Source organism: Pavona decussata, unplaced genomic scaffold (genome assembly GCF_977016875.1).
Source record: "Pavona decussata unplaced genomic scaffold, jaPavDecu1.1 SCAFFOLD_16, whole genome shotgun sequence".
In the NCBI taxonomy this organism is placed as follows: domain Eukaryota; kingdom Metazoa; phylum Cnidaria; class Anthozoa; order Scleractinia; family Agariciidae; genus Pavona; species Pavona decussata.
The window spans coordinates 1,248,755-1,272,500 of record NW_028145439.1 but is presented as its reverse complement, the minus strand read 5'-3'; the positions used below and the strand labels follow the sequence as shown (position 1 = coordinate 1,272,500).

Here is a 23,746-nt window from a genome sequence, read left to right as displayed (position 1 = left end):
AATGAAAAATAAAAACAAAACAAATCTCCTGTACGTTAGTGGTAGAGCATCCGAACTAGTAATTGAAAGGCCTTGGGTTTGACTCCTGATAGGAGCACTCGAATTTCTTTTTTTTTGCGAGTACATGTATGTCTGTGTCACTTTCTAGAATAATTCATCATTATTAATAATAATAATAATAATAATAATAATAATAATAATAATAACAGTAATAATAATAATAATAATAATAATAATAATAATAATAATAATAATATCCACTTCCTTATTACAAAACTATTTTACAAGGCTACAAAGTTAAAAGATTACAGTCAACCCAGGTCACGCGTGAACGGTATTTTCGAAATTTGAACGGAGTTTTGAAATTTACATGTCAGTTTTGAACATCGCCAACGAGATTTCAGAGTTCCCGCATAAATTTCCCTAGCTTATTGACAGGATAAAGCTATGCATTTTTCTTTACATTGCAAAATTGAATATTTCAAGAATAACAATTGTTTCTCAAGTATTTTGAATCTTTTTTTCAGTTAAGGACGGTGCCTACTATTGTTACTGCGCATACGTTCTGCGCATCTCGAGATAATCGGGTTTCCTATGGGTGGTGCCTACTAATACAGGAATATTTTTGCGCGGTTTAAAACTATACGGATAAAGCAGAACTTACCAAATGCTTTTGGTATCTCAAAAGAAAATTGGGGGTAACCATGCATTTTTCAGAGATAATTAAGCTTCAATTTAGGAAAAAATCCCATACATTGCTTTATATTTTGGCGTTTTTTAGAGATATTATTGCTTAATTATCTCTGAAAAATGCATGGTTACCCCCAATTTTCTTTTTGGATTCCAATAGGCCTTGCTAAGATCTGCTTTTCTCGCATAGTCATAAACCGCACAAAAATACTTCGGTATTAGTAGGCACCGTCCTTAATGCGTCTTTTTCGGAACGATTTTTAGAGAAATGTCCAACATTCCATTCACACGTCGGACATTACAAAGAGAAATTCGAATGTTCATTTCATTCTTGGAAATACTGTTCACGCGTGACCTGGGTTGACTGTAAAACCAAACCAAAAAGGAAGTGAAGCAAAACTATTATACAATAAAACGGGTTTCAAAGACATTTTCATTGTCCTCAACCTTAAAGACAAAAACATTCACAGATCACATGTGGTCTAAAAAGAGGACTATTCTTGCAATGTTGATTACATCGGGGAAACCAGGAGAAATGTGGAGATACGAATCGATGAACATTCAAACCCCTCTAGGTCTAATGACTTTGAACCTGCCTATCACCTATAGTCCGGGGGATAAGCGACAAAAAAATCACAGAATTGTTCAAACAGTGATACAATTTATTTACAATTTTTATTAACCTCTTACTGGGAGTTACAAGATACAAATTATTGTACAATAAAATATACTGATATGACAACGTGAGTTTTCGTTTTTTTTTTTTTTTTTTTTTTTTTTTCAGTGTGCTATTTCCAGTCGTCTTCATTATCTAACGCACTAAAATCAAGGATATAATCACGCAACAGATCCACTGCTTCAAGGTCGTTTGGCTTTCAATCATTCATTGGGACAAACGCACTCGTAGATTGACTTGTCTTGCAAAACAACAACCACTCACTCTTCCCTGCGGACAAATGAAAGCCAACGCCGAAAAGCAAATGACGAGTTGCCCAAATACAGAATGCCGCGAAAAGTGGCACGTGGCGCCAAGTCTTTTTTTGGCGCCAAAATTTCTCGATCTATTCACCTCTGTAGATTGTAATATTTTACACATATTTTTATCGGCTAAATATCGCTGATAAATCGCCTTTTAGAATTAAAAAAAAACCCGCTCCCTTCATAGACACAGAAAAGAGCCGAGACATTTATATACGCCAGCACTCAGATATTTTTCTTAAAGATTAAAAAAAATTCAAACCGCTGATGATGAAATATGAACACACATTTGAGCATTGCGGGTCACTTAATTTTTAGATGGAAGATTGTTCTGGCCTAAATGCTCCAATAGAAACCAATGGTATTCTACGTAGAAATACAAAATAATTGGTCTTTTCGACAAGGAGTTGCACATACCCTGAGTAAAAATTATGTTTTCTTGTAAACTATTGAATAAAGCTAAAAACCTATTTCTAACAAAATTAAATTACACCGAAAAAAAAAACAAACATTGAATTTACTTGAAACAGTGACAAACACGAATGCAAAAACATCAAAAAAAAAAAAAAAAAAAAAAAACAAAGCGATAATATCGTAAAGCAAAGCCAAAAATTGGACAACCTTGAATAACGTTCCTAACGAAAATGCAATGCAAGTAACTTGATTACATCACCATAATTACATTTAACACAACTAAGCATTGTTTGAGTTTATCGCTGACCTAGCCAAAAATATAACTTCACAATTCTATTTTACAGCTTTGTTCGCTTAATATTCCAATTCAATCTAAAAAAACGAAACACATCCATTCTTAAGTACGACACGAAAAATTGTCAAGTGGTCAAATCACAACAATTTTATCACGATATATATAAAACCACGTTAGTCACGGGATTGCTAATAATTCTTGAAAGAACAAAGGAATGCCTTAAGTCAGTTAAGAGTCATAAATATTTCGCCTACAAAATTGAATACTACTGCTGGTCTCCTTCGCGAGGTTCTTTCCTTTGTCACGAAACGCTTCTGAAGCATTGCGTGACAAACAAATGAAGAACTAAGCACGAAGACGCCATACTACTGTTACACTGTGTTACAGTGACTAAACCACAAATTCGATTGGAGGCCAGTAAATTCTTCAACGACAAAACGTTTGAAAAACTTTCGTCAAAAATTTATATCTTAACTTATTCAACACTATAGCAAATATGCTTTCACTGTATACGACTTCGAACAACAAATTCCTACTTTTGCACTTGCGAGGCTTTCAAGGAGAAAAACTCACATCACAAAAATAAAAAATGACAAATGATTTCCATTTTCACTGACTTTTTTCCCCCGAATTTGTAAAACTCTATTAAGAGAATCCACAAATGGCTAACATTTAAACAGCCAATAGCCAAAAAACTTGTCAAATTGATTCACATCAAACATAATTTTTTAGAAATTAAGACTCGATGGAGCGTCATGTAACGTTTTGTTTTTTGTTCTAATGCTTGTCACTCCATTTAATATTGATCACGTGCACACCTGATGACCTAGCCGTGTCACATCTTAAACATGAACTCAACACAAAGCTAGGGCACGTTTCCCTTGACGTGAGAAGCCAAAAGGCTGATTTTTTTTTTTTTTTTTTTTTTTTATCGCAGCCTTCAAAGAGAAAAAAAAATCTCACACGATCCTTCTCAAAAGATTAAATTTAGACCGAAGCGTTCATTTTCCTGAAAAACCTGAACGGATTTTTCATTGAAAGCCTAAACCACTGGCCGACACTGAAAATAAAATTTTTAAAAAAATTGCAACACGAAAGTCAAACACATCCAGTCAGACTGGCCCTAATCAAACACACGGTAAAAAAAAAAAAAAAAAAAAAAAAGGCGATAAAACGCCTAAAACAAAAAACCCCGTACTTAACCACTCGGTTGGATTTCCTGATCTAGCCTATGGGACACAAAAACGCGCTTTGACCAATAATCAGTTACACAAAAGACTGCTTAATGAACAGTGGTGTCGTCACTTTACTCCTGCACCCGGATGTCCCCATTGCCTGATGTCATCTTTGATGCATCGATGACCTCATCATTATTAGCCAATGGGGACCCACAAGACCCACGGAAGCTGCTTAGCCCGCTGAATGCATCGAGCTCTCCAGAGATGTCACTTCCGGCCTGGCTACTGAAGCCCCCCAGCCTCATGGGGGCCCCCGGTAGATCACACTGGGGTATGGCTTCATAATGCACCTGGGGTCAGGAAACAAACCCGGCAGCCTGGCGCGCGGCCTTGAGGTCATTGTAGGCCAGTTCCTCGGCAAGTTTGCGATCATCTCTTTCCTGTTTTTCCCTATCCTGCTGCTGCAGGAGGCTTCTACGCTCCTGAAGCAGCCGCCTGTGTTCCTCCTTCGTTTTCTTCTTTTTCTCATCTTCGCTCTCGAGGATGTCAATAGTAAGGCCGTGATGGGAGGCGTCCTGTAAGAAATGGATCGCATGAGTATCGAGTATAAAGGATAGAGTCGTGAATCACATGCGAATGCAGGATCGAGTCGCGAATCAAGACTCGAAGCAGACAGTCAACTGTCAAACCGTACTGAAAATCGTCAAAACCAATGCGGGCAGTGAGATCAAAAACTAACATTGATGTTTATCAACCTGTACACGGTGGTTCTAACTTTTGAGTTTGTGGATGAGTCCCTGAAGTGTGACCACTGTGACTGAGATGAAAGCTACTGAGCAGGGCTGTCCTGAGACCCTTTTCATTATGCTGTACACAATGCTTCTAACTTTTGATCCCCTGGAGGAAGCCCTTATGATCATGACTATTCATTTGAATCAAGCAGTACTAAAGTGTATCAATAGTTGTTCAGATAGGGATGAAGACATAGCAGACTAGAAACACCACTCTGACATTTTAAATTGATGTTTTCACCACCGGAAAATGCAGCATAAAACAAGCAGTTTTTGAACATGTAGCAGTCAACCATCTTACCTGTCCCAACCAGCTCTGCTCATTCCCTTGGTCTCCAGTCTCACGCGTCTGTAACAGCTCACTACCAAGTATTGTATCTGGGGGGCTTTCACGCTCCAACTCCTGAAGAGTCTGAGCATACTGCTCATTTTTATTTATTTGGCCTTCTTTCCTAACAAATATAAACAAGCACTTAGCACCTTTTGCAGGTAACATAAAGGGGGGACATGGATGGCCCATTGGTGAGAACACTCGCCTTCCACCAGTGTGGCTCGGGTTTGATTCCCAGAGTTGACACCATATGTGGGTTGAGTTTGCTGCTAGTTGTTTCCCTTGCTCCTAGGGTTTTCTGCCCTTCATAAAGACCAACGTTTTCAGATTCCAATTAGATCAGGAAACAATGGACAGAATAGCCACTCTCAGCATTTCCCCTGAAATTCCCATTTGTTTAATTATTCATTCATTCATTCATTCATTCACTCATTCATTCATTCATTCATTCATTCATTCATTCATTCATTCATTCATTCATTCATTCATTCATTCATTCATTCATTCATTCATTCATTCATTCATTTATCCCATCCTATATGAGCTACTGCAGTTAACTTGAAGAGGGTAACTTGTGCTGTTGTAAAGTTTTTGCTATTGAGCACTTTGTGTTATATGCTTCAAGGTAGTTTCTGTGGACAAAACTATAAAGTGCTGAGCAGTACTGACTAGCATGAAATGTTCGATTTGTGATATTCAGCAAATTCACCTAAATTGAGGGATTTTTCAAACAACCTCAATGAGAGAAAAAGGCCTAAGCATTTCTGTTCTATACAAGCTAATGTGAACATGTACATCTTCAAATCAAATTAACCCTAAAATGCGTATTGCACACTGCAGAAGAAATTTTGGTCACTTTCTCCTGATAGAGAATAGGGACCTTCCGATTTTACTACACCTACGACTTTTGAAATCTAGTTTGTGTGGTTCAAATAACCATATGTCCCATTAATCTTGTTTCTTGGACCTCCTTATGTGCTGGTGAACTACCGGAATTAGTAACAGTTCTGGGGAATGTGATTAGTCTGAAATTTGAAAGTCATACTTGTACTCAATCTCGTACTCTTACTCTGATGTGAAGGTCCCTAATGTTGCGAGATGAGACGGCTGGAATACACAACAATTCAAGGAAGCATTGAAGAGGAATGAATGGTACATGTACCACATGACACAATAACCACCCATCTAATTTAAGTGTTTTTTTGGAATCACACTACAATACCGCCATACTAGAGGACCTTTTTCTTACCTGGAAAAGTCATCCAAGTCAACATATGGTGGCCAGAGCTTGCAAACCTAAATGGAGACAAACAGAATCATAAAATATTACTTGATTGCTTCACTACAGGTTTATTGAATTTCATTTTGTAGTTCAGGCGATAACTCAGAAGTAATTGACAATCAGTCAAAAACAAACCAAAGGCCATTTTGTCTTACTGATGAAGTTAAAACACATACAGGTGTGTACAGTCAAACTTGGTCAGGCTAAGGACTAAAATAGCCATACATGGCATGTTATACTAATGGGTTAACAACAAGGAAAACTGGTAATATTTGTTTGGGCTCAAAAAAGCAGTGATAAATTCTCCATAAGAAAGTGCAACTGGCAGCCATAATCAGCAATGTACTATGTTGAACAGGAGGTGCAGATCTAGAAACAAAACAACCACCAGTTTTGAGCACTAAAAGATTAATGTGCTAGCCCATAGGGATGTCTCGAAACACCCTCCCCACACATCCGCAAATGAAGGGAAATTTTTAAATTTAACACTTTGCGAAGATGCCATTTTCTGGGATTTTGGGTCATCAGTTCAAGTGATTTGAGTTTTACAAACCAGAAAATAACATCTGTTTCAGCAATGTCAATGTTATTGTGTTATGCACTGTAAAAGCTCTATTTAGCCACCAAGGCGCTTCTTAAGGACTAGTTTTCTACAAACAAGCCTACATGTACCTCGTTTTCATGGTAAGGTCCCCATATTGGAGCAGTGTCTGGGGGTGGGGGCAGAGCATTGTTGCCATCTACAAAGTTTCCCCAGATGACACCATGTTGCCACTCCACAGGGGACTGTTGCCTAGGTGACAAACTGGAGTTTGATGATCGGCTGGCAGCAGGAGAGTGGCTGAGTGGGGAGCCACTGCTGACCCCACTGCTTGCACTGGACAGTGTGGTGTCCTTCCTGCTGGGCATACCAGACTCAAGGGGATCCCAGTCAGGTGGGTCACAGCTCCGAGGAGATGATGAATCAGTCTGCTAAGGAAATACCACATTGTATAATAATCATTATTAAAAACTGGATCATTGGATAATGCAATTACAGAGTTTTAATTGGCTTAGTGCCAATGGGATATCAACCATCAATATTGCCATTCCACGTTCAATAAATAAGCAGACAAAACAAAAACACGACCACATTGTTTGGTGTAATGGGGGATGCATCCCCTGCAGTTGGCATGGCAAGCAACTTATAGGGTTAACCTTTTCCTCCCGGTAACCCACTAGTGGTTACCCAAATCCAAATCATAACTTAGTCAATAATTAGTCAACTGCATTGAAATTTTGCCAGCAAACTGGTCTTGGAAAGATCTACGTATTTAAAGAAAAAATAGTACCCCCTGGTATATATGATGTGGTTTACCACTTCTACAATTTTTCAAATGTTTCAATTTGATGCACTTACAGACTCTGACAATATCTCCTGGACAGAACTTTCTATGCATTAAAAACTGCAAATTAAGCTACAATTTGGGGGTAGACCTATCCCATGAAACGATCAGTGAAATTTTGTAATTTTTAATTTTGACGTTTTGAAACTATATATGTCAAAGACCTGACTTCCTTCAGTTATCTTGACACAAGAAACAAATTTCACTCATGAAGACCTTTTAAATGGTACATCACCCATGAACATTATGTTTTTCTTTGCCATTTTGTAAAATTGGGCAAAGAAAACAGTACTACATGTACTGTAAGACTGAAATGGGTTAAAGACCCTTGTTGATGCTTACACCAAGATTTGAAACCACCAACTCCTGTTCTACGCGAGAATCCAACCCATTCATTTAGTTGGTGAATACTTTGTAGGGCCCAATCTTTTCACAAGTGCAGAATAATTGAAGGCTTAATGATCCAACAAATTGGAGACCCAGTGTGAACAAACAAGTCCATTCTTACGTAGCTAAACTGTTCCCATCAGGAATCACCTGAAGCACATACTGTAAAATATGCATGTAGCGGACAGTCTTTTTACCCTGAAGACGGCTTGATCAATCGAAAATGTCTGGTTTTAAATCTTTTTTTCCTTTTTAGCAGTGTAAAATAGTGCTGTTAAAATAATAATAATAATAATAATAATAATAATAATAATAATAATAATAATAATAACAACAACAACAACAACGGTAATAAACTGTATTAATTACCCTCAGCAGTGATTATAGCAATCATCGTACCCAGAATCCTCAAGTTCTTTGGCAAGCGGTTAGTCACCAGGAGAGACTCTGGGGACATCAGATTTTATTACCACAGGATTTCTGCGGTAAAACAATGGAAACCGTTAAGGAAAAAAGACAATCAAAAAATATGAATTTTTTCGATGTCCCCAGAGTCTCTCCTGGCGCCCACCTGCTGACCAAAAAGCCTGAGGACTCTGGGTACCAGATTGTGATTATAGCACAAGTGCTCCAGTGAGGCTGAGCATTAACCTTTCACAAAGAAATAATGATCTAAATTTAATTGAACAATAACATGATCAACAAATCCCAAATGGAAGGAGGCAGGTCCATCAGCTGGTTATTTACATGTACAAGCCTGGCGAATGAGTGAAACTTGGAGCTACTGAGGAACAACTCCAGCTAGCATCCAGAGCAGGACTTTAAACCAGGGACCTCTGAATTTCAATTTTTCCAAAATTCAGTTTCTGGTCTTAGAAGACTTCAGATCAGCAGATGCTCAGCCTTGAACCACTGACCAACACACTAAACACTATGGCGCTACAACTCTAAAATGAAATACAGCCATTCACATCACTCATCAATCACTTTTACCAATAACTTACCTTCAACTCAAACTCTTCTGAGATGCCAAGATTGAATTTCTTGTTTATTGGACATTCTACATCCAAAGGGAAATTTTTGGGTTCCACACAGACATTACCCACAAACTGGTCGGCTTCACTGCCCAAGTGTTCCAAATGGAACTCAATCACAAACCAAAAACCATGCAAGAGATTTTGAATGATGGTATAGTCAACCTCCTGTTGATAGAAATGTAGGAAATACAGTAACTAATTTTGAAAATCAGTCAAAATCTACCTATCACCAGCTGTTATTTGCTAATAAACATCATTGTGGTTGTTTCCCACAAAAGCCTTGGTTGCAGAAACCAACAGTCAGTGGTCAAGTAATTTTCTACATTTCCTGTTGCTGAGTATTTGACCACGGTGACCATCAGGCAAAGATTGTTTCATTCCTGGCCAACACCCTCAGGTACAACATAACTCTAAAGAGTATGACTGTGTGATGCAATATTTTGACTGTACACCCTGCAGCAAATTTACATTAGTTTACATTCACATTCAGTTTTGTCGGTTAGGTCGTTTGACATCACACCAACGTTAGAAATGATACAAAAAGCTAAAAATAATAACAATATATATATGTTATTGAACTAGCGTGAGGTCCGTATTGGGAAAATATTGGTCGAGTTCCTTTTTTTGCAAGTTTATGGACCGAGCCGAAGGCGAGGTCCATAAACTTGTAAAAAAAGGACGAGACCAATATTTTCCCAATACGGACCGAACAAGCTAGTTCAATAAGGTTTTTATTATATAGGCTTTCCCGCTTGTTGCTTTCTAGTCCGCGTGAAACTTGTTTATGATCAAGTTGTGCGAGAAAAAGTGCAAGAAAGCCTTCTCAATGCTGACGCGTACTCACAAACAAAAACCACGTGGAATAATTCTGATTGGCTCGCGCACGAAAAGGCGACTTTTTATTGGTCAAGGTTTGACACGAAAGTTTGACATGTCTCGTCAATCGAAGTGAAAAAGTTCGAAAAATGAAAATTTAGCTCATTTGAGATTCCGAAGAAAATGCATTTCTTAAACGTGTTGAATGTTTAAAAGTGTCAACTTTTGAGAAAGACTTACTATGGAATGAATGAAAATAGATGAAATTGAAGCTTTTGTAGTCAAAATTGCATTTCAATCGTCTTCATCGTCACTTAAAATGGCTCGGCGCTTGCGAAGCGGTGGCTGATCATGATTCGTAATCTGGATGTTAAACGAGCAGTTTTGGAAATTTGCTCCTTGAAAAATAGCCGATCCGGCTTCTTTTGTGGTCGTCATACTGGTACTTTCCACTGTAGTTGTTGCCTGTGTATTGCCAACTGCTTGGAGCTCGCTTGTGGTTGTTGATGAGCGACTGAGGGCTAACGACATTCTTCGTTGATGCTGAATGGAAGCCGATTTGTAGGAATCCAAGCTTTTCAGATTTCGATGTCCACTCAGTTGGGCCACGTAATTTTCAGGAACATCTGAATCCAGCAATCGTGAAATGCAGGTCTTTCGAACCGAGTGATTGGTAACGCGTCCTTGCAAACCAGCATTTTGAGCAGCTTTGGTGAGTAGCTTCCCGATTTCATTCTTGCCAAGCGGACTTTTCTTGTACCACACTGCATCAGTAGCCTTTCTTTGATGTTTTACGGCCAAGTAGAATGGTGCCTCTGGTTGATTCATCTCGATGGGCCTGTGACTTCTGAACAGCTTATAGTACTTGACTGGACATCGCTCGTTATCAGTAGCTTGAGCAGTAGGATAAAATGCTCGGTGACCGCTTGCTTTGTCCTGCCCCTGGCGCGTCTTCGAGCCTCTCTCAGCTTTCCAGACCAGCATTTCATTGCCTGTGTCCGGGTCAGTTTCAAGGCTGACGTCGCCCCACTGAAGCCTTCTACTTTCATCTCTTGCTCTAAAGCCAAAATGTAAAGCCAGGAGCCACCAAACGGTGCGCTGTAGAGCAACCGGGTTGTGCTCGCCAAATTCTCCTTCGGCAAAGAGCTTGTCTTCTTCAACAGCGGTGACTTCTCGGCTTGCTTGTGGACGATTGCCTTTCCCTCTCTCCACGACAAGCTGTTTTCTTTTTGCACTGAGGACTTCTCGGGATAGCTTGAATTCGTCACCTTGAATGAGATTGGCTTGTGACCCGTGGGTATTAAGATAACGCTGGATGCTTCGTTGCAGGCAAGTCAAAGTTCCAGGTTCGTATTCGTCGCCATTTTTCTTTCTTACATCTTTAAAAAACGTGCAGAGCAGCAGATTAAGTTCCACCCAGGGTATTGCCTCTATATTCCTGAACTCGTTCCGTTGGTGGCAAAATTTTCCCCATATTTTAAGGTCAGATTTGGTTTTCTCTGTAGTGCTTCTGGCCTGCTGTTGCTCAATGAAGTCGCGGTACTCTGAGGCCTTGTCAACGGAATCTTCTTTGGTTTTTTCGTCGAGTTTGTTGTTTTCAGAGCTTGTTTTCGTTCCTTCGTCAGTGCTCTTGGAGTTAAACTCCGACATCACGATTTAAACCGACAGTTCCTACTATATTAAGTTAATTGGAAACAGTTTTTACGTTGCGTTGTCAAAACTGAAACAGTAACCACGAAACACTTGACGCTAGCGGTCCATCTTAGCGGTCCGTATAGGAAAATTCGGACCGCTCAGGGAGCCAATTAAAATGCTCCTTTTCATGGCGGACCAGTTCAGCTATATAATAAAAGTTAGTACATGTGACTACATACACAATTCTATTTAACTCACTTAGTAATTTCCAGTCGTAAGTTTAAAATGTTCAGGGCATTGATGTTTCAGTGAGATGGCAATGTCTGAGGAGATGCTGAATGGGAAAGTCTGTAACAAGTGATACCTACTGGCAATTTCTTGATCCTTCACAGTCTATAAAAAATGACCAGAATATCAGGTTAAATTAATGTATTGAAGTCTCCCACTCTCGAAATTTTCTTTTCCTTCTAATCAATTTCATAGTTTTAACTTCAAGATTCTATACTTCACGAGACATATAGTCTGTAAAATTTTACACAGTTTGTTAATTAATTGCCTTGATTTCCTATCATTTTGTAAAAGTGAAGTCCTGTATGCGCCCATTGATCAGAGATTTTAAAAGAATGACTAAAACGCACTAAAAGAATTGTTCCATGGCCATGGATAGAACTTAAATTTTGATCAATAAAAGCACTTTTATTATTTATTAGTCTACCAATTCGAAAACAGGGGTTACCATACACGTTTATACTTCCTTTCAGCTTAATTAGCTTGAAACATCAACTCTAACTCTAACTCTCTCTAACTCTCTAACATCAAACTTCTACTCTAAGACTATTTACAAATTATACAAGGAAGCAACACGACAACACAATACTGAATCTAGATCTGACCACTGACTCTTCAATCTTCTGGTTATAAGACAATTAGTCAAATCATGAGTCCAACAGGAAGCACAAAATTACCTTAAAGGTAGCATCATCTTGATCATGTCTCATTATCACAATCCGCAGGTACCACACTTGTCCAGCAACTGCCCTTGATGCAAAAACTGCAATCTGAACTTGAATGTCCTCCTGGTAATAATAATGTAAATTAAATATCAATTATACTTACAGCCAGTATTGCGATTGGTCAAAGAAATAACCTAAAACATTTTCAAACACAAACACTTTACAAACACTAAGTTAAAGTTCTCTTCACTGTTAGTATTAATTATAAAGCTGCCGGGATTTTCAGCAGTTTACATACATGTAATTTATGCAGTATATTATCAATGAAGCTTGCTGAGGTTACCCAAGTGCATTGTCAGACACAGTTTGATAGTACATTACTTGCAAAAAATTTCGGACGATTTTAATTTTGGACAAAAATAGTGTCCGAAAATAAAACCGTCCGAAATTTTTACAGTATAGTATAAAACTTTAAAAGTACTTTCTGGGCGACAGCATCACATATTCAAAGCCAATGTACATGGTATGTTTAGAATTCGGATTAGGCGGCTTTGCTCAGTTGTTCTTTTTATCACTGGAAAGGTAAGCATTTGAGACACTGCTTGAGGCATAAGCTTGATTGAGTTTGTGTTATTTTCTCGTTGGTGTATCCGGCTGTAAAACCTTAAAGATACAGTAAAACTATCATTTTCACAGATTTTATTTCAGTCTAATTCATGTTTTTTAGTCGTAAATTTACTTTGGGCATGTTTCAGCGCAGTGTCCGAAATGTTTGTCCGAAAATTGTCCGAAAATTAAACGTCCGAAATTTTAACGTCCGATTGCAAGTAATGTAGTCAATGTTTTTAGACAAAAGTACAAGTATGTACATGTATATACATGCCCAATATGTATCCTACTTACTGGTTTAGAAAGTCCTATACTCCTTACAGCCATCTGGGAGTCTAAAAAAAGACATTTAATTAGATGAGCTACTGGACTAGTTAAAATCAAACACTGATTTGAAGTACATGTAAGAATGGCACAAAACTTTAAGGTCTGAATATTCAAGAACAATAATTAGCTTGAATATCTGCTTTGAGCATTTTTTCCTAGACCTCTTTATTTTTCCCAAGGCATGAAATTTCCCAACCTCATTCCCAGGGTCTCTCCTCTTCACTTCCCAGGGAGCGAGAGAGGAGAGACCCTGGTTGGGGCCGGTCACGTGTCTCCCAGAATCTGGGATATTACAAATAAATGACTGGAGAGAGGGGTGGTTGAGTGTCAGTTTGCCTATACTAAGTGTACCAGAGATGGGAAAACATGCCCCAGTCAAGTCAACTTGCGATTCGCGTGTGTTTCAAAGGTCATGTCAAGTGGTCATTCAGAAACCCCTAAAAAGGTATATAAAGCGAGGGAATCTGTGAACGTGAGCTGCTATCGACATTGTAAAGCAGTTGGAGATACAAGTCATTGGCGAAATCTTTACAGCAAAGGGAATTGACTACTTCTGGTGGTGGCCGAGGAGCTTTATGGAGACGCACTTCCACAAAGTGAATTTTTGCCACACCTACTTTTAGAGTCGTCAAGTCCATGATCTCTGAAAGTCAGGCATTGTTAAGGTCAAGCGGTGCATCAAGGAGTCATCCTCCGCGCCGCATTTGATGGCCAGGAAAGAATCAAACGTGACCCGAAATGTATCTCGGAGCCATTGCAGCCGCAGACTAAATTAACACCATCAACTGGAACAAAGGTTATTTCATTATTGTTTTACAACGATTACGGTATTTCAAAAGTGTTTTCTATGTTCATTAAAAAGATCCGTGAAGTATTTACCGTCTACATGTTGTTATACCGTACATCCTCCTTCCGAAAGTGTTCTGCTTATGTGCTACATGTAGGTCAACTAAGCTTTTACTTGTTACAAATTTGTCAGAAAGTTTACTTGCTTTGGGCAATAGCCCATTTGGACAGTTGTTTTTCTCTTTAATTCATTTTTTGTGAGTCCCTTAAAAGTAACAAAAGCCATAATTATTTTATAACAAGATGCCCGGCTAATGGCATAACACAGAATGCTTAACGTAGCCCCAATTATTCCCCATTGTATGTTTCGCAGATATTTAAAAACTATCCTCCCTTGGCAATTGAAATAATTGTCTGAATGGTTTTATTCAGATATATTGCGTGATACTTATCGTTGTGTTACTAGGAATCATACCAGAAATAACTCTGCAATAACGTCATGACCCCGCTGAACTGGTCTGGCCTCCTCTATCTCTAATCCTTCGCGTTGATTATTCGGTCTGTTTTTGAAAGCGGAATTTCTTCGCTGTGAACTCTCCCAATTTCCACCGTTTCAACTGTCGAGTACTACCTAGAAGTTATTATTTCGATTTACCGCTTGAAAAAGGTTACTTTTCTCTCTGAAAACGGCAGATCAGAGTCTTAAATTCATACATGTGGCCGCCATTGATCAAAAACAACTTTTCGAAATGATGACTTGCTTTGACGTCACATAGGTAGAGTAGGTAGATAAGTAGGTCCCCTCTCTCGTGATATACCCACCGATAATAGATTTTGATTGGGGCGTTTTTGTTCAAGACAATCAGAACAATAAATCCCTTCTGGGAGAGGATAGAATTTAATCAAGGTTTAATGAATAAATCAAATATGATTTGACGTCACACAGGAAGGGATGAGTGGGTCCCCTCTCTCGTGATATGTGCCCGAATAATAGATTTTGATTGGCCTGCTTTTGTTGAAGACAATCAGAACAATACATCCCGAGTAGGAGAGGGGTGAGTTTAATGAATAAATTAATGTACCAATTTGTGGCTACGACGAAGAAGATACCCAACCGAAACCTAGACACGTCATGCCCTGCGGGCATTCCGTGTAATAATTTTCTTTCACAGATGGTAATCTTGAGGCAACTTTAGCCAAATGTGATGAGTTTTTGCACTCATTTGATCTTCCTCCATCTTCAAGAAATTGGGAGACCAGGATGTCCAATTTAACGTCCAGCTGGGACAATTCAAGGAAACTGCTCTTTGAGGCTGCCCTGAGTTGTGAGGCACTTCCATCTCCAGATTGTTGCCAAATGTGCTTGAAAGGGACAGCGCGAGTGCGATGCATGGAGTGTGCAGTTGGATTTTTGTGTCCATCGTGTGATGAAAAGGTGCACCAGTTTTTGCCTTTCCACAACAGAGATGGGTATTTGAATGGGTATTTCCAATTTTCCATAGCTTGACAAGAGTTTTACTCTGAACCAGGTTCCACTGTACACAATGATCATAATGTTTGCCATTATTTTCCTATGTTTTCCTTTAATATAATTCTGTAACTGTTGTGTATTGAATGTCATCAATGATACAACTGCTAACAAATTTTACCACCATTTGCATTGCTACACAATGATTTTGTCAATCAAACATTAAGCTGGCTTCAAATTTTGCTCACGCCATATTATAAATGGATGTGTTGTTGTGGCCATCAGCAAAATTCAAAGCCAGCTTAATGTTTGATTGGAAGAAATTTTGTAAACGTTTCACAGGCGTTTTGGGTTGAATGACATTGCTTAGCAAATGCAAACAGTGTTAGACAGCTTAGTTATAAAATTGTCAACAAGCTTACATTTGCTCTTTGTTTTTATCTACCCTCAAGCCAAGCTATATCCAGTTGTCAAACTGTCAGAATTCTGTTCCAAGTGTAAGGAATCTGGAACATTACATCAAATTCCTGTAAATACCAAAGAGACTCTGATTATTGTAAATGAAAAAGGTATCAACTCTGTACTTTTATTTATATTTCTTCCTGCTGTTTGAACATATGTATATCTAATCTTGCACCTTTTTGTAATCTTTGTCTCATGCATGATGTGCTTTTGTGTTTCTGTGTACCTCTAGGTCGGTTAGATTTAAGCAAATCTGTAATCCACTGCAAGAGTTGCAACGATGTGGCTCCATCCTGGACACTAACTGATGTTGTCCATGCAGGGTATTGGCCTGGAAGTCCTACTAGTACTGATACAAGCTATGTGTTTGATCAGGGACTTTTTCAGCTTTGGGAATCGCTCCAGAAGAGAATGCCAGGGACGTCTGAAACGTCATTTATCAGAGCACTCGAGGATGTGTCTAGGATGAAAGGACGAGTACTGTTTATAGCTCATTCCAATTCTTTATCCAATGTAGCAGGTGTTTGGGATAAACACACTAATGCATATGAGAGCTTATACACTTTCAATTCAGACTGTGTTGTTCTTTTCTCCTGCTTTATCATTTGGCAACCTAGTTTTGTCATTTATTAGCTATTATTTATTGTATGTTTTGAATCTCCAAAGTGATGCATGCAACACCGCTTATGCAAAAATTGATTGTTTCTTTATGGCTGACTTATCTTTCATTATCATTGTAACTACAAAGTTCTGAGTATATACTGAACATATTGGGCACTGGTTTCCTTGTTTTCTTGGGTTCTGTTTTGCAGGAGCCAACACTCAATCCTTCAACTTTCCGTCGCTCATTTAAAGAGTGGAAGTTTTGCCAATATGAACTCAATCAACTTCAAGGCATGGATTGGTCAAACTGTCCTACATGCTCTATCAGGCAGCATTCCTGTCATGTTGATGGTAACATGAAATTGTATCGTTACCAGTCATCAGGAAGGTAGGTCATGAAATCTATTATTACAGTTGTATATATCACCTGTATTTGTGTTTTAATACCTGTAGCAGCAAAATCGATTAATCTCAGAAAACATTTGATTTAACATAATAATAATATGATCAAGATATAGTTGTCTAACAAAGAAACATGTTTTTGTCTTTATTTTTGAAAAATATATATACAGTATTTCCTGTGTATTGTTTGTTGCTGCAACCCTGCTAACAAAGCGTTTCTTTCTTGCAAATCTTTTAGCATGTGCGTGGTCGTTTGCGTCTCTAGTATTTTGCATCGTTGGTTTGTTTACGTCCCGAGAGAAAAGGGGACGTAAACAAACCAACAACGCTAAATACCAGAGACGCGAACGACTGCGCTTATGCTTAAATATTTTCCAGAAAGAAATGCTCTGTTAGCAACGTAATTGCTGCAGAATGACCTTTCAGAACAGTTAGACATCGGCCCGATTCCTTTCAAGTTTCCTTCCTTAGTTCTTCAGATCTGATCTTTCATCAGCACATTCAAAGCTAGAATAAACCACGATTACAACTCCATGAATTGAAGGGGAAGGCACTGTTCGCCCAAGGTTAATTTTGTCATGTATAAACAGTGATTTTCCAAAGTACAGTGCTTCGAGACAACGGACTTTGTTAAGCTTTCAGATTAATGTTACAATGGCTCGCAAAATGAAGACTACTGAAAAACATAGCTAGTTGAATGAGTTTCGCGTGGGCTTCGCACAGCAAAGCGGAAGTCTTGTTTCGGAGTGGACAATAAATCTTGACAAAAAATAGCAAGTGAAGGACTCCTCCCTGGGAGTAATTTTTCTCTGGGAGACACGTGACCAGCCCCAACCAGGGTCTCCCCTCTCTCGCTCCCTGGGATGTGAAGAGGAGAGACCCTGGGAACGAGGTTGGAAATTTTCGCCAATAAATTCTTCTTACTACCAATCCTCTTGCCAAGACTGTCTTTTTGCCACAGCATTTGATCAAAATGCACTTACATGATTGTACTCCTCTAAACAAAGCTTTATCTCTTAAAGCCATTATTTGTGTTTGTGATGTAATCTCATAATAATTATTGTGGTCTGATAGCACTTGCTCTTTTATTAAAGGTGATGCCATAAACAAGAAAAGGAAGGTACCCATAAGGACATACCAGACTTAAGTCCAGTTGAGTTTTACAAATATACAAGGCATGTGAACTGTGGATCAAGGCAATGGCAAACCTAAACTTACATATATAAAGAAATACATTATTATTTTAATCTTTAGTTAATGCTTATCACTACAGTCAATGCTTTAAACCCCAATCAATACAATGAGTGCTTAACCTTAATCAAAGTTGTCAGCACTTAACCCTAAATGTACAATTGAGTGCTTAACCTTAATTGCTATTTTCAGTGCTTATACCTGACTGATAACTCAACTCATGAGACTTATAAAACAAGCTTTCTCGGCTTGCATCCCTTATTGGCTCGCAGTTAGTTAAAAACCCAGTACAGGTGATCATAAGAGTAATTTCATTTTTTTTCTTCATCTTTGAATGAGACAAGTGGGTTAACTGCCAATATAAACCACAGCAGTACATGTAGATATGAGTGTGTAAAGATGATTGTTTAGAACACATTTCTTTATACATGTAGAGAATCGCAGAAAAAAAAGACAACCAGCATGCTTCTTAATAAGCCCCACATGCATGCTTCTGAAAACCAAATGAGTTCCGCTTTTACTAGGAGGAGAGCTGTAGCAACACACATTCAAGTGACTGAGCCTGTGAGTCATTTCCAGTTTGAGGGCTTGACTGAACAGAGCACATTATTCAATTAATCAAAGACATTAATTATGATTAGGCCATAGGGAACACAAAGAATAGATCTATAAAAAATCAACTGTGAGCCAACTCGTAAATGCGGAAGAGGATAGTGGTAACGTGGTACTTGTTAGTCCAGCAATTCAACAAATTAGCATATTGGTAATAAATAAACATTAGTATTTACACAACTTACAAGTCGTAAAGAAACAGCACCCTGTTAGTCTAGAAAAGTTAGAATGTCTAATCAATGAATACAATTTACTAAACAAAATACATGTAAAGGTCTAAAAGTTTCAAAATGTTAGATGAAATTCCATTCTCGCGTAACTTGGGTGAATTTGCTTGCGAGGACATGTGTTTGTTTACAGGGCAGCACTAAAATTATAAAAGCCATAATCCAGAAAACAGAAACCGGAATCCGGAATCCAGAATCAAAAACGATAATGAATACGGTTAGGAATATTTAATGGCGAAATACATGACTTGGGGTAAAAAATACAGAATAAAAAACTCATATCACTTGTTGGCATAAACGAAAGGACTCTTTATAAAGGAAGCAATGTCCAACTGTCTCGTGTTACCAGTCCTGTGCTACACCGACACGGCCTGGGGTGAATTGTCTGTTGAGTGCAAGAGTAGATTACAGCACCTACAAAATCGAGCTGCACGTATAATTGTCAGACGAGATAGCACCAGCGAAGCTCTCAAGACACTAGGATGGCCTAACTTAGAAACTATCAGGAAAAGGAACAAATCTATCTTAGTCTTCAAATGCCTTAATGATTTAGTGCCCCAGTATCTTTCTGATTATTTTGATAGAAACCACAGTTTCCATAGTTACAATACACGTCAGCGTGAAGACATTCATCCTTCAAGACCCAAACTTAGCCTTGGGAAGAGAACTTTTAGATACTCCGGAGCGATTTTATTTAATTCGTTACCTGAAACACAGGGTTGTCGCTAAGCGCCGGCTGCCGGCGAAATTCGCCGGCTGGGAAAGAGGTCATCGCCGGCTGAATTTTGGGTGGCAAGCACTCAGTTAAAAGGGCAATGAACAGTTCTTTAGTTACCCACAAGCAATTGTTCGATTTAGAATAATATATTTTAAGTGAAAAGGTTGAATAAACTCCTGACTACCTTGAGTATCGATGCCATAAAGTAATTGAAATAAAGTCTTGTTTTGAGAACTTGTTTACCGTGCCCTCTTTCCGTTTTCTGCGTCCGCCATCTTGCCAACACGAAGCTTGGTAGCCCCCGCATTCAAGGCGTTGCGAAAGATTGGGAACGAGTTTGTTACCAGGTATTTGTGTCAGATTGGAGAAAGAAGAAGTCTTTCTCTGTAGCATGACAGAGAAAAAAAACACAAAGGAACTTCTTCGCAATGTTTTAATACATGTTTATGCTCATGAATAGCAAGAAGAACTGGGCAAACGGAGGAACAACTGAACAAACCAGAAACGTAAACGGTCTGCCGAGTGCTCGAGGGGCGAAAACGAACGAACGAGAAACCGAGTGAACGAACCCGCGAAACTGGATGAACAGCTGAACGACCGAGTGGACAGCTCTTTTGTTTGCAGTTCTAAGTGTTTATAAGAATCGATTTTCTGATATTCTAGTGCAAACTTAACAGCACTTACCTTTTCGGAACGAATGGAAAGCGGTGTAGCTTTCGTTCTCATTAGTTTAATGTTAAGTAAATGTTGAAAATCTTACGCACGTATTTTCATTTTTAATGTTAAGAGTATACACGGCATTCATGAAAAACGGGTTTTAGTTAGATTAGATTAGTTGTAGTTAGGTTTTGAATTTTGTTTAGGAGAGTTCGGACATTTCTAATTTTTCTACTCCTGATGGATTTTACCGTGTTTAAATAAAGAACTATTCAAGATCTAGTGAGCTCACTAAAAAGAGAATTAAGACAACAGCATAGATTGACGAACTGAAGTAAAACAAAGCACTGTCTGTTCAGAAGCCACAGTGTACAGACCTGGTAGAGCGTTCAAGGAACGCCAAACAACGAAAACCACACGAAGGAAATATGGAAACGTCAAAGCGAGGGAGAAAATTTTGAATAAATTCAGGGTGAATCTCTGTACCACACGTTTCAAACTGCGGCACCACAGCTGACCTTCTCTTTAATGGTTGTTTCTTTTTGCATAAAAGAGCCCCTAGATTTCACCAGAGTGCACCAAATTGAATTAAAATTTTCAAAATTTCCTGGGGAGGCCCCCCAGACACCCATAATGGGAGGGGGCGACCCCCTCCCATATATACCCCTCCGTTGGCTACGCCGACGGCAGAAGGCACTTCGCGCATTCTTTAGTCGGCTCAATTTTTTAGCTAACCGGCAGACAAATTTCTTAGCTACAACCCTGGAAACATACAAACGGGCAGCGTCCTTGGAGGCTTTTAAGCGACTAATGATGAAACACGATTTTGCATAGATTTTTTTTTTACTTACCTACGGGACAGTGAGAGACAACATAGAGGTGACTCTGAGACAACACAAATTGCTTCACACCGTACAGATGGCGGACTCTCCAATTAAGAGGTGGTTAGAACTTGTGTGAATGCATATCTTCTGCCTCTTTTGTTTCGTCTATTTTCCGGACACCCCGCTTCAGCTTGTTTTGATAGAGTCTTAATAGAGTTTCAAAGCAAAACATAGAGGCCACTTATAGACTATGAAATTAGTTTTCTTTACTTCATGGGCAATCAGTTTTAAACCTGTGAGAATCACTTACTTTTCATTGGCAGGAAACAATGACTTAATTAATTAGTTTTATTCTCTGGTGTCACCTATCGAAAAATATCAAATTTACATTTGACAAGGACGTTACTTTGAACTAAACATTCACTTTTTCACTAGCAGTAAATGTTTTATTTTTCATATTGTAGTTTCCGATTCCGGATTCCGGATTTTCCTTTCCAGTTTCTGTTTTCCTGATTCTGGCTTTTAGTGCTGCCCTTGTTTACACAACATTATTCCTAGTTGCCAAGTTTCCTCGAATAAAAATATAAAACATACAAAAAGCTTTCCTTAATAAACAAAAATTTATTCAGATAGGTCTTAACTTGTTATACATTGTAGGCCTAAGAGCAAAAGTGTATAATTTTCGCTGCGAGACACCTTGCAAGCGATTTGAAGTCAATTTTGAAGCGAATTTATCAGAGCATGTTTTTCAAACATTTTGCAAGAACTGTTCGGAAAATGGAAAATCAGTCTATTAGAATAGTATTTCGGTACAAACTCACATTCAAACCTGTAATAATATTATTTGTGTGTTATATTCCTAGAAGCACTTGAACGTTACCAAAGTCCGCAGATTAAAAGTTGATTTGAGATCCACCTGCTCATCAGGTTGATAAAACCACAAATCGAAGAAAAATGTCTTTGCCGTTAATGCATGATTTTCCCCTGTTGAAGCTGTTAACCATTCCTTCAAGAAGTTCCTCTTTTGATTCACCGTTTTCAACATCTCAAAATTGGAAAATTTTCGGACCAATGTCCGAGTGAAATTCCCCTACATTATGATAACTTGTTTACTGTGCATTCATGAAAGTTAACAACCTGCCGACCAAGTGAAAATCCCCAGATCGCAATAACTCGTTCTTGCACATGCGTGCATTCATGAGTCAAAAATGGTACAAATTTACAATCAAACATGCCAAATTAGATTTCACCATGGACAGCCAAGTCAGACGTGACTAGATAATTATATCAACCTGGTATTCAGAGTCCTCACATGGTCTGAACACTAAATAAATTATTTTGTTGTGATTGTGAATTTACATGAGTTAGTGCAACTGTCACACATTTAAGCTGTTGAGTCTTCCCAAAGGCTTTCTCTTTTCATTGTTAAATCTGCAAAGGCCATGCAGCCTTTTCTTTCGAAAACTGGATATAATTTGCCAACATGAAAATTCACAAGTGAAGAATTGCAGCTTTTCAAACTTGGTTAGGAAATCTAATCTTTCCTGGCAGTGACAAAAGTGTTTTAAAAGTGTTATCGTCATTTCTTTTTTATTTACTTATAAAGTGTTGCAAACAATTACAAATGTTGCCCACCACAAAATAGCCCAACTAATTGTGAGCAACAATTTGTTAAGTGTTTTCTTCAATAATAAGTAATCGTTATTGTTATTGTTATTGTATAGTCATACTTTGTACAATTATGCAAATTTTATAGTACTTTGAAATCACTTACAGTGTAGCTCTGCGCAAAAAAATTACCTTTTGACTTCTCTTACAAAATCAGTCACCTCTAATATATTAATTAATCTCCGAGAAAGATGGTAAATATCAAGGCTAGCATTAAGACTTATATTTTTGGAGAATACAACTTAGATTACCTGTTTAATTGCTATTTGAAATTCAAAATTAGAATTTAGAAGGCCGAAAAAATCAGACGAAAATGTTCATATAAGCTCATATAATGTTCACAAAGCCACAAGGTAACATGTATTATTTAACAGGATTTTAATAAAGTTCTTACCTCACTGTCACATATACATGTATTTTTGTATTCATTCACACACCACATCGTCCATTGCTTCGTCTGTGTCTTCAGTAGGGAAAAATCATCTTCGTCAGCAAATCGAAATTCTCCATTATTTTCACCTTTTCCTGAGTCAATGTCGAGCACAGAATCATCTCTTCCAGCCACTATCTTTAAATCACCGCTTTGGATTCGTGAAGCGTAAGAAAAAGTCTCAAAACTCAACCAAATTCAACCAAAACAGCCGACGTTTGCCAAATTGCGCCAAATGTGGTGACACAGTAGTTACCAGTCCCTAATATCGTTCTGAGAGACTCGACAATGCAACGGGAGAGGCCTGGGGACTAAATCCCAGACAAGTTGCGAGAGTTTCGCGTTTAGAAAAAAAAAGAAAGAAAGAAAAACAAAAACGAAAAAAAGTATTTCGGAGCCAAATAAACTCTCCGCTTTTTTGCTTTGGGTGGTAAAGGGTATTCTTTAGAGTGGTTATCAACTTTTGATTTGTTGTTGTGCGAAAACAAAAAGTTAGTAACTAATTCTGATAAATAAATTTCAGTTTTCTACCAAGGTTCGACAGTTGCACTCACAACCACAGCAACAGTTTACAGCATTACGCAGGAAAG

The 23,746-nt window shown here is 38.3% G+C and overlaps 1 protein-coding gene across 5 annotated transcripts; it reads right to left on the bottom strand.

Annotated features, from left to right (window-relative positions):
* Window positions 1–1,331: 1,331 nt before the first annotated feature.
* Window positions 1,332–23,382, bottom strand: LOC146487224 (uncharacterized). 5 transcript variants are annotated; one of them, XM_085086592.1, is made up of 10 exons: window positions 23,121–23,382; window positions 16,051–16,284; window positions 15,785–15,889; window positions 13,076–13,116; window positions 12,185–12,295; window positions 8,736–8,933; window positions 6,632–6,931; window positions 5,927–5,973; window positions 4,648–4,798; window positions 1,332–4,130 (listed from the first exon to the last, which is right to left on the bottom strand). In XM_085086592.1, the coding sequence occupies exons 4-10, from the start codon at window positions 13,106–13,108 to the stop codon at window positions 3,912–3,914; spliced, it is 1,059 nt and encodes a 352-aa protein (XP_084942718.1). In that variant the 5' UTR covers window positions 13,109–13,116; window positions 15,785–15,889; window positions 16,051–16,284; window positions 23,121–23,382; the 3' UTR covers window positions 1,332–3,911. The 5 variants fall into 5 exon arrangements, with proteins under 5 accessions (XP_084942718.1, XP_084942727.1, XP_084942735.1 ...); XM_085086601.1 differs by lacking the exon at window positions 16,051–16,284; XM_085086609.1 differs by lacking the exon at window positions 23,121–23,382 and having other exon boundaries at window positions 16,000–16,092.
* Window positions 23,383–23,746: the final 364 nt, after the last annotated feature.